The 11524-nt window shown below is 35.2% G+C and overlaps 1 protein-coding gene across 1 annotated transcript; it reads right to left on the bottom strand.

Annotated features, from left to right (window-relative positions):
- Positions 1–2892: 2892 nt before the first annotated feature.
- LOC149798338 (uncharacterized) lies at positions 2893–10185 on the bottom strand. The gene is made up of 3 exons (XM_089960587.1): positions 9803–10185; positions 4415–4486; positions 2893–3517 (listed from the first exon to the last, which is right to left on the bottom strand). The coding sequence occupies exons 1-3, from the start codon at positions 10026–10028 to the stop codon at positions 3027–3029; spliced, it is 789 nt and encodes a 262-aa protein (XP_089816713.1). The 5' UTR covers positions 10029–10185; the 3' UTR covers positions 2893–3026.
- Between the last annotated feature and the right edge of the window lie 1339 nt (positions 10186–11524).

Raw genomic sequence — 11524 nt, 5'->3', positions numbered from 1 at the left:
GTGGCAGGATCCAGTTTCGTAAATTGGCCCCTGGCAAACTTCTTAACTTAATGCTATGATGTGACTTTTTCAGCTATTATTGTTTACTGTTTAAAGATATGGATATATTTGTGAATTTGGTGTTTCAGGCTTGTGTTGTTCTTGAAATTGATGTCAGGCGTGTACACCTTCCATAGTTACTCTGCAGTATGTTGATAGTGAAATACCAATAGTCGGCTAGGAAGAAGAACTAGCCTCCCATAGCAGCAAACACGTGGGTTTGGGGCATGTAGAATATCTCAAAAACGGCTTGGATGACAACTATTTTCAATTGCATCAGCCTGTTTAGCACACATTGTTTCGCAGAACTGTCATTTAGGAAAAGAGCTTGTGTTTGCACTGTGAGTATCACATGGTGTAAAAATGGACCTTCGGAGACGAAAATTGCAGGTAGAAATTTGTGGTTGGGATGCAAAAAGTCTTCTGCTATGAATTGTCATTGACTTTTGTGGTCAAGTGGATAATATTATTATGCTTTGTTTTAATATAGGTATCCAAATATATGGACCTCTTTGACCTCACTTGTGTATTTGATTTTTTATGAGTTTTTATACTAGGTCGCTGATTGCGGCATTAAATTTGTACATAAAAACTGGCCTTTGCCCCCTTAATGCTTTGAGAGGACCAAGTCAGCATGTGAACGCGCCACTACTTTCCGCATCACTTGCACCTTCGCTTGAAAAGGCGATCATGATGAGCGCGATTCCCGGAACGATGAAAAGGTCAATACTAGGCAGTGAGCAAAATAGGACAAATACTTATCAGGGACTAAGGCTGGCTAAAAGGTATTAAACAACAGGAACTGAGATTGCATTTATTCAATTTTGTCTTGCTTGAGCTATCAAATAAATGTAAAATGAAACATTTGAATTGAGTTTTCATGCGTGATAAACTATCTACGAAACCAAACTCAATTGAAACTAAGATAGGTAATCCGGGGTAGGTTTTTATTGGATTTCGAATGCAATTTTACCCAATGGCGTAATTTTTGTGTGATTCGTATGGATTGACGCCACCAATATAATGTTTGGAATATATCAACCTAGGCAATCGACTTCCCAGAGGCGACACGGTTACCCTATTGGGCAGCAGGTCATTTTTAAATTCAGTACTGACAGACGATTAAACGCAACTGTCCAAACCGCACATGGGATTAGCGTAGCAGCAACAGTTGGTCTTGATGGCACAGAATTGCAAACACAGTGAAAGCGATGTGACAATCTCGATCGCAGCAGATGTTGTCTCCGCTGCTGGTAAAACTTTGTCGTCACGACTACATGCACGCGCGAAAAAAAACCACATACAAATATTAAGCAAGGCGAAGAGTAGTCTGTCGACGATCACTAAGTGATAATTCGAAAGCGTTGGGACGACAATGTGTTGACAGAATACAAACAAGACTTGGTCTTGTAAGATGGAATATTTTAGTTGTTCAACCCGTTTTTTTTTGTCGCATTGTTTCAAATGTTTCATGTAAGGATATGTCTCACAATCCTGGACAAAAAATTGTGAATATTAGTTTCCAAGTTATCTCTTTAACATGGTATCAGTTCCATATTATCGTCCTTCGTGTTTAGTATATTTCTTATTTCTTTAAGATTCATTATTGAAGTACATTTCATCAATCGCTAAGTTGTAGTCTATTTTGGAAAATATCTGCGGTATTATTCCCTCATATTTTCAAACAAAACGAAAGTTTTACTTAAGTTGTAACTGTTGATAGTATTTCTTTGAGATTTGTATGCATGCTGCTATCTTAAGTTGTTGCACATAATTTCTTATGCTCAATAGAAGTGATGCGATCAGTGATAATTAAGGAGGTTTGGATTAATACTTTAGGGTGCGAAACGACATTTTTGTAAGCTTGTAGGGTGTTTCAAAGCTGATTCGCTAAAAGAAAAGTGCATTCATGTTGGGGACTGTTGAATCCGAAGAAATCTGATTCCTACTTGAGAATAAAAGGCATTATTATAATTATGAAAAACTTAAGTATATATTTCACTATTTTTATTTTTTTAAACATATATTTCACTATTGTAATTAGTTGAATAAGAAACATTACATTTTCACTATTTTGCATGTGTATTAAAAATGTAACCATTCATATTTGTCAAAAGGTTTTGCAAGAGCACATCTGCATTCTCTTATATGTGAGTCCCTGAGGGACGCATTTCTGGCGTTTGTGAGCACCTGAAGGCCCCCATGGTCCGGCTTGATTGGTCTCTCTTACAAGGAATTGGGCGGGTTGTTGCCACAGCATTCTTACGACAAAATCAGCCAGGATATTGCTGACTTACTTCAATTACATAACGTGTTAACCTGTTCTCAAAAGATTTTGCAAAATCTAAACGACACAAGGAACACACACACCATTTTAAACACGCCCTATTCTTTTTGTAGTTACATGCACAGAAAATACCTCATACTTTTGGGGATTGTCACATAACTAAGAATGCTTTTAATTATATTGTTAGATGGATAAAAGTAACGATGACAGTGAGAATTCACTGACATCAAATTCAATGAAGCTATATAAGTAAAAGCCTACAAGATCATTTTTCTGATAGATTTGATCGTAAAGTCATAGGTTAAAAAGATTATTTGTTGAATGGAATGATTCCTTGTTTCGTATTGAACCATGCTGACCGTCTTTATATAGCAATAAAACAATGCAGTACAATATTTCGTTTGCATGAATGAGGTTAAACACTTTTGGCAAGCATAAATTAAACTAAAATTGCCGATTACAGCATGCGTGACGAATATTTTGTGTGTGATATTTGTGTGTGAGTTGGATTTTTAATGTGGCTTTAACATGCTTTTGGAAAGGTCTAAATGAGTTAGTTAATTCGCTTCCAATGCATTATTGTTTAATTAAATGAAAATACATTAAAAAAGAAACAACACTGTATGCACTCAGCTTGTGATGCTGACCAGAGAGATAACTTTTCAAGGTTTATTACAGTAATGGCAAAGAAATGTATTGACTATTTAGAGCAGACGACACATGCAAGTTCGCGCCCGTTGACGTATGGTGGACAGAGCAACGTGCCACATATCACATCCACCAGGTATAGCACGTGACCATTCTGGTTGCTTTCACCACCTGCAATAAATTCTGGATCGCCGTCCAAACATACGTACTCTGACGGCGCAGCCTGAGGGTAGTAGCTTGAGACCAGGTAACCAGAATATTCAACAGTCCATCCCGAGTAGCAGTTTGTTCTTCCTGGGATCATAATAGAAGAGGAACGAATTGTTCTGCAAACAGCACATGGAGCATTATTATCTAGAACTGGATTCGAGAAAGGACTGTATTCACCGTTCACACCCATCTCATATTCTGCACCGTACACATGACCTCTGTATTCAGAATCGTCATTTCCGTCTTTATATTTAGCCCACGTTGGATATTCTGGCAGGCAAAGATGGTTTGTTCCGCTTCCGGTCTGCGTAAATTCGGATCCAGCCATATATCCTGAAAACGAATTCAATACATTACATGATAATGGAATTCACCCATTACTTTTGTGCGTTGTTAGATCCCGTGAGTGTACAATGAAATTTCTAGACTGGTTCCTTATTTCAGAGGGCTTTGCTTACAAACAGAATTTCTGAATGAGGGAACTAAAAGGTAGACAGTACATTATACGCCATCAGTTGGAGTAGAGTCTGATGAAATTATAATCTTAAATCCCAATAAACTATGTACTCGAATCTATACAGTGTTCCTCTGCCCTTTACAACTGGATCCTCCCTCACAATAGGTACCATAAGAAACTGTTATGCCTTTCAAGGGTAGCTAAACCTGCAAGTAATAGTGATTCACTAAAGTCAAAGAAAATTGCAGAAAACTAATTTAAAAACAAAATTGGCTGGTGATCTAAATAGCATATTTGACCTTATGTACCAGAATACTGATTGACCATAGGACAGTGTGAAAGTCTTTACTGCGTCATTTTGCTCTGTTTTTACATGATGATGACAATGCTACAACAAACCTATGTGTACTGATGTAATGATAAGTGTAGATGATGTTTGTATCTTGTATGTGTGAAATCACTATTAGTTCTACATGCAAATGATACAAATTTTAAAATTTTACAAAATCAAATTAAATAATTATAAAGCCAGATGTAATAGAAGAAAATAATTTTCTAAGACGAAAAAATCGTCTCTACGCTACTTTTTAATATTAATTAATATGTCTTAGTCATATTTAAAAAATTGTTTATTTCTAATGTAAAACAATGAGATACATTTTATACTAAAATACAATAGCAATTTTCTGATAGTAGAAACAAATTCCTAATATTACAGAATCTAATGTTAGCTTATTCTATTTTCGTCTACAATGGCTTGCCATACATTTTACCTTTATATACCAACTCTGTGCCATTTCCAGAACAATCCGTTCTACCCCATCTTATGTAAGTCGTACCACCGGCTGAAAACGAAAACGAAAACTCAATATACTTTTCTTAAATTGCCTTTCAGCCTGTCGGCCCTGGTTATAATGTTCTCTTATTTCTTCTTTCCATAATATCAACTCTCATGCCACACAGTATTATTTGCACTAAGTTTTCTCCCCACCGACAGCTGAATGTAAATTAGATTCATAACATTTACCTGCAACATTGTTCAATAGAATTAGCAGTAGTGGTAAATCCAACGAATGAAGTTGATGAAAGGGCAAATAAATACGATCAGAACTGCATGTGTGATGGAATCCATTATCACTCTCAAAGTGGTAAAGAAACGTATCACACGTGGGTTTCCGGAGGTGAAAAGATATCGGTCCTAGGAAGTGATATGAATTTGGATATCATAATAAATGGTTCATAAATCAATTTGGTAAAAACTCTGCTTGATATACGTATTAAAATCAATTTGATCAACAAACTGTTTGACATATTCCCAACATAAAACAATTAAAGCCACGCACATGAAGACTCTCTAGGCACAAAAATGGCCACTTGGCACAAAATGAATTTTTAATACTTTTTCCTCAGTTAAAACATTATAACCCTCTTGGTACAAAGGGAATTTAATGTTAAAAACGGCTAAATGACTAACAAAGTGAAAACTCTGGGGATAATAGGAATTCTATACTAAAATCATTCACGATTTAATATGGTGAGTCCCTCTGTGGACAAGGAGAATATAATGTTAAAAACGTACATGGGATGTCCATGAACATTGTGGGCCACTATGCAGAGACTGATATTTAAATGTTCAAAAATATCCACAGGTTTAGCATTGTGGGCCAATCTGGTTTCAACGATTGTTTAATGTGTTTTACTCTTGGTCCCATCTATTTCTAACATGGCAAAACATTACCATCATACAGGCCCGATTTGTTCCTTGATATAGCATGTTAATTTCAGATAGTGACTCAGCTCAAAGTGTCCCCTGTGCTAAATTCATATATGAATTTGTGTAATTTCATGCATTTATCGGTAAAAAATATGGTAGTTGCTTTGTTTCTCATTGGTGGTTATTTCTTAATACATCTTAGAAGATGGCACTCTTAAGAGACAGTCATCAGTTACACATCAGCAAATTGGGGGGAAATGTATTACGAAAGAATTTCGGTCGTACATTATTTTGTGTGTGCTGGGGAGGTCTGGTATCAACGTTCGAATTCCTCAGGTGTGTTGAAACCATAGGGGGCTTCAATGACCCCTTGATATTCGGCAAACGTTCAAAGAACATAATAAAACAGGTATGACCCTTGCATTAAATGTGCACTCACTGATATATCTGATGGACTAGTTCTATTGGAATTGTGGACATGAAAGCTGGAATGGCAACAATACCCCATTATTACACATAGAATTAATACGTATGAGAAAAGTGTCTCTGCATTCTTCATTTAATTAGTTTCCATTGCATAGTTTCCTCCTCCATGAGGCGCTTTCAGATTCTATGACTACAGTACACTTATGCAAACCGCATCCTTCGCATAGGCAAAATTATGCAAACTTCATCGTACGGAGTTTGGAAGTATTTATGAGGAAAATGACACGCACCAACTCACTTTCTCATTAGAAAGCATGATCATATACAATTTTTGCATAGTCTCCACCTTGTCCAAAATGATAGCGTTCAAGTTATATTTTTTTGTTTGCTATATTTTATCTTATTTGTCTGTTTAGTAGGTTAACGTCACATTTAATGCAATGGCTATATCATACTGAGGAAATGGTAGCTAAGTGCCTCTCCTAAAGACAAAGACGTCGCCGATCCGAGATGGCATAGGCGGTTATCTAAGCGAGACACTTGGACTTTGAGTCGGATGATCTACCATTTGAGCTACTGAGGCTCCCCAACGTATGAAATATAAAATAATCTCATGCAAAAATATAGTGGATCGTTTTGCCCGCGTATTGTGTATTAATAACGGATAAAAAGAGATTAAATTCTAAATTTAGTTGGGAACATTTTTATAAAATATTGATATTATGTGTCATGGTTCCATAATGTGAACTAACCAAACGGACACCATTTTCTTTCGTAGAGTCAAATACTAGTTTGAACAGCTGAAATTGTTTTATTGTCCGAACAGAAAAAAATAGTCGATTCCAAGAAATAAATAGACACTGGAAATGATAAAATATTGATACAATAACGCTTGATCTCGATATCTAAAATATATTGTATGTGATGATATTCAATATAATTTGGTTTTGTATCATAGGAAGAATCACTATGTTTCACGCAATATTTGCTTCATCTTTCATTAAAAACTGTCTCATGCAGGAGACGAGATTGACCCATTGTAATAATTGGTCAGTGAAGTTGTGAAACTCTAATATGTATACATCCGCTGTAAAAAGGTTTAATTTTGGCAAACCATAAAGCATGTTGGATTTCACACATGAAAAACATTAGAAGAGTTTTCCATTTTTCACGTTAATTACACATGGAAAACCATCAAACGTCACCATTTGTGATTTGGACATGATTGCTTAAATTTTTAATACTTATAACCTTGGTATTAAATGACAACGTACTGATCATTGAAGACAAGATATGCGTCTAACTCAGTTGTGTAAGCAAGAAGGTAGGGTCAGGTACGACATACCGATAATATACTTATTACCGGTATGGCCGTACCAGAAAGATGGGGCTGGGGATGGTCGGTACCAAAGGGGTGAGAGCTACAATCTAACTGCACCACTGGTCTGACTATTCGAAGAATGCCCCCAACTACCTACTAATGCCGTGGATATATAGCAGGAACTTTTTGGTGCTCTTGCTGTATTATTTTTATAGTTGTGATTCTTTTGTTTTAATTGCAACGATAGAAGACGTGTTTAAGGAGGATCCATTTACATCCTAGATTAACTTCTGTCTTCCTAATTAGCATCTGAATCTTAAAACTGAGGCTGATTGCAATTTCTTCCGTCTAACGTACACAATGGGGTGAGTATTGAAAAGGCGAGGAAAAACGAGGAAAAATACTCAGCAGCAAAGACGTAATAACAATAAGAAACACAAACTTTCTTTAGCACATATATATATATATATATATATATATATATATATATATATATATATATATATATATATAATAAACTGACAACGAACAGTGCGAAACTAGTATCTAACATCTAACTAGCCCGAGCGCTTTCGACTCTTTAATGCGTCTTTTTCAAAGGCAAATACAAAACATAGACAAGACAAACAAATAAAACAGAAAAACGTTTATATGTGCAAAACTTTACATGGCTGTTTCTACAGAGATTAAACCTTTAACTTTATTAAGTTTTAACTATTTTATTTCAACTTGTTGCTGATACTGGAAAATATTTGTACTGACCTAGAAATCGATGAGCCATAACGACATCTGTTATTTTATGTAAATTTATGTTAGCCCAAATTATATCCCGGATATTTCATTGTCATATAAGTCATTATGGGCTATTAAGCAAATTTAGAGAAATATTTAAAAGAAAATGTTTCGGCTGCAAAAGGTAATGTTATTTGTGCATGGCTGTCTTTTTCTAGTCTTCTTGGTTTAAACCGCTTGGTTTCAATGTTCTAAGGCGGCGTATCCAGTAAGATTCCTTTTCTTTCCTGGTTTGGGAACTCTAGTTGGGGTTGTGATCAATTGCAATAGTGTTATATCACTGAAAGTGTGGCCAGGGGAGGATAAGTGTTCTGCGACCGGGCTGGCTTCTGTACAGCTTCTTTGTTATCCAATCAAATCTATGAAGGTTGATCCTTTTGTGTCGCTTTTCAGTTTCTCCGGTATACTGAAGGCTACAGATCTTACATGTGATGAGATAAATGACATTCTCTGTTTTGCACGTTTTGTTTGGACCATTTATGTTTAGTCGGACGCACTAAAGTTAATCCTCCCTAACAAACCTGTAGTAGCTTATTGGAGACCAAAAAACCTCAAGGACATCCTAGTCAGGGTGAAGCTAACGCCAATCACTAATCAAGACCACCCTAGTCAATCTAGCCCCTGTGGCGATAAAAGGTGCAAAACCTGTCAACGTATGATAGAGACCAAGACATTTTCTAGCACAGTGGCTAAAGAAAAACTAAATATACATGACTTTATATTTAAATAGTTGCCGATATTTAGTGGATTTAGATTGAAATAAGTGGATCTTTTATGGATTTTGTTTGGCTTATGTATGAGGAAGAATTGATTTACTGCTTATAAAATAGACAGAATTCTTATGCGTACACGTTTATTTATTTAATATCCATCTCAAATAAAGCGTGTTCAAAACTTTTTAAGTGCAAAAATATGGAAGCATATATCAACAATGTAGACTCATATAAAATGTGTAAATCCCGACCATTTTCAAAAGCTAGATGTTCCAGTGTGATGTCACGAGTGTTGATTCAGTTCGTCGAAATGTATCAAGACAGACTTACTCCATTTCAACTGACATTTTTGTATGTACAAAATCGTTTCTATTTCTTTTTCGGCCTATTCTTGTCCTTGTCCACATGAGATCAGACTGCATAGGTAGCAAATATATATATATATATATATATATATATATATATATATATATATATATATATATATATATATATATATATTCATGTTTATCTGGGAGGAGGTTGTTTTCAATTTATGAAAGTTCTCTGCCTGTCTGTAATTAAGTGATGTATGATACTTAATTATTATATCCTCTAATATGTATAGAAGGAAATACAGATGATGATTGTGATAATGATGGTATCATGTTTGATGGCCGCATTATCCTTTAATATGCACGCGACCAATGATAATCTATCAAAAACCTTCGCACTGCTGTGAAATTATTTATGTAAGGAAATCATAGCAGTTGCTCATTTATTGAGAGGTCCTAAAATGTCTGTCCTAAGATAATGTTGTGTATTCAGACAATGGAGCGATAAAACCAATACTAGGTAACATTTCCGTTATAAAGCGAGACATTTGGGAAGGATTTAGAATATAATAATAAGTATATTTTTAAAATATGTTAATGATATATTCTATACTTCTTCCCAGTGTGCCTTGATGTTCACATGTTTTCCTTGTTTTCTGGTAAGATGCGTTAGACAGCAGCTCGCGTGTAATTATTAGTGACCACTACTTGAAACGGATATACAGGATATATACACTAATAGGTAATACATTTTTAAAATATATAATTTATAGGAAAAATACAGAGAATGAGAAAGGCAGAAACAAAGAGAGAAAGGAGGAAAAAGACAGAGACTAACAGAAAGAGGTGAAAAACACGCCAGCCAGTACAGAGGTTATTACCAATTTTTTCAATGTGGTCGCTTTTTCTTTTCAGCTCCTCAGCTTGTAGCAGAAGTACCCGAGCCTGTAGAAATAGTAAATCGAATTCATTCTGCGACAAACTCCTACTGGCCTTCCCAAGTCTAGTACGATCAGCTTCTAGAACGGTTCGACCCACATCTTCCAAGATGGCTGTCCCAACACAGGCAGCTGAGACAAGTAAAAGCAGAAGTCTGATTGCAAGCATATTAACACCGTTGTCTTTACCATACAGTAACGTCAAGGACACTGACTGAAGGAGGGTAACTTGTGCTCTATTTATGCTGCAGACAGGATATCAATGTCATTTTTGAATAAGTATATTTGCGTTTCTTTTATTTCGTCTGATAGCTAATTGTATTGGCTCTTTTTTTGCAGACTTTAAATGGTGACATTTGCTCAATGCTCTCACAAAATTTGTATGAGGAAGATATTATTCGTTTGAGTTAAACAGTTCATATATCAGCTACCAGAACATTGTTGATGCTGTGTCGTGTTGTGTATTTGTCTTTTTTATAAAGATAGTATAACCAGCTTTGCATTGGATGGACAATGGCTTGAAGGTCATCCGATCGTATATGATACTGTTTTTTTCCCGTGGATTTTAAATGAACGGGAAAATGTTAAAGACTTCAAACAACAATTAAATGTTTATTTTAATCATATTTTATTGCCAACATCACAAGTATTGATACAGTGCAAAACGATTGGAGAGAAGTTTTTTTTCAACATACAAGTTCCTCTCCATTATATTCATAAATAATTAACGAGCACGCATGTATAGTTTCGGAATATGTCAAGACAATATGCGATTTTTTAAAACAAAAGCTCTACTTTGATAATCAGTGTTATTGTTTGAGTTTTGAATAGACGCGAATATATGTTTTATTTGAACAGAAAATTCTCACAAATAGAATGTGAAGACAATAAAACTTACAGAATATTATTTATATGCATTCCACTCCAATACTGTTTTATTCCACTGTCTTGGAGTTTGAGTTTATGACTCCGTGCTAAAATTGTCTCATGAGTTAGATTTCAGATGATGGTAGATGATCCGGAATGATTAGCCGGGAAACGCAATTGACACCGTTGAAGATAAATGCGTCAAGATCAGTAGAGAATGTGATTTAATAGGACAAATGTTTCAGTTAATTAAACATTATAAAATATCATTTTGCTGTTTCTACCCACACTTGTATCAACCATTATTTTACTTTATAACATATACATGTGCTGTGCGTCTCTACATTCAAGGTATGGTCTGTCTTTTCCTCTTTTACGTGTTTGTGCAAATGCACTTTATCAAAAAACTGTTAGGAGTTTAATTTGTCTTTACTGCTCGGAACGGCAAACATTTTTTAATAACTGTACCTAAGATAAATAATTACTATGTATGTATGTATGTATGTATGTATGTATGTATGTATGTATGTAGTTACGGCAGATTGGTCCAACTAATGGCCCGCGGGTCATTACTGTGGACACACATATACACACACACAAATATATATATATATATATATATATATATATATATATATATATATATATATATATATATATATATATATATGTGTGTGTGTGTGTGTGTGTGTGTGTGTGTGTGCCACTAACTTTACATTTTGGTTCATATGGCCCACGGTGTTAAAGATGTTGGCCCACCCTAATATAGAACTATAAAGAACAATAATGATGCAGACT

This window comes from Sinohyriopsis cumingii, chromosome 6, assembly GCF_028554795.1.
Source record: "Sinohyriopsis cumingii isolate HCF-2022 chromosome 6, ASM2855479v2, whole genome shotgun sequence".
In the NCBI taxonomy this organism is placed as follows: domain Eukaryota; kingdom Metazoa; phylum Mollusca; class Bivalvia; order Unionida; family Unionidae; genus Sinohyriopsis; species Sinohyriopsis cumingii.
The sequence above is the reverse complement of the archived record's forward strand: the minus strand, read 5'-3'. Positions and strand labels throughout refer to the sequence as shown.

Coding starts and splice junctions, on each gene's coding strand:
- LOC149798338 (XM_089960587.1), bottom strand. CDS start 10,028: ATGCTTGCAATCAGACTTCTGCTTTTACTTGTCTCAGCTGCCTGTGTT. Junction 4,487..9,802: donor CGACCACATTGAAAAAATTG/GTAATAACCTCT, acceptor TTTCGTTTTCAG/CCGGTGGTACGACTTACATA. Junction 3,518..4,414: donor CACAGAGTTGGTATATAAAG/GTAAAATGTATG, acceptor ATTCGTTTTCAG/GATATATGGCTGGATCCGAA.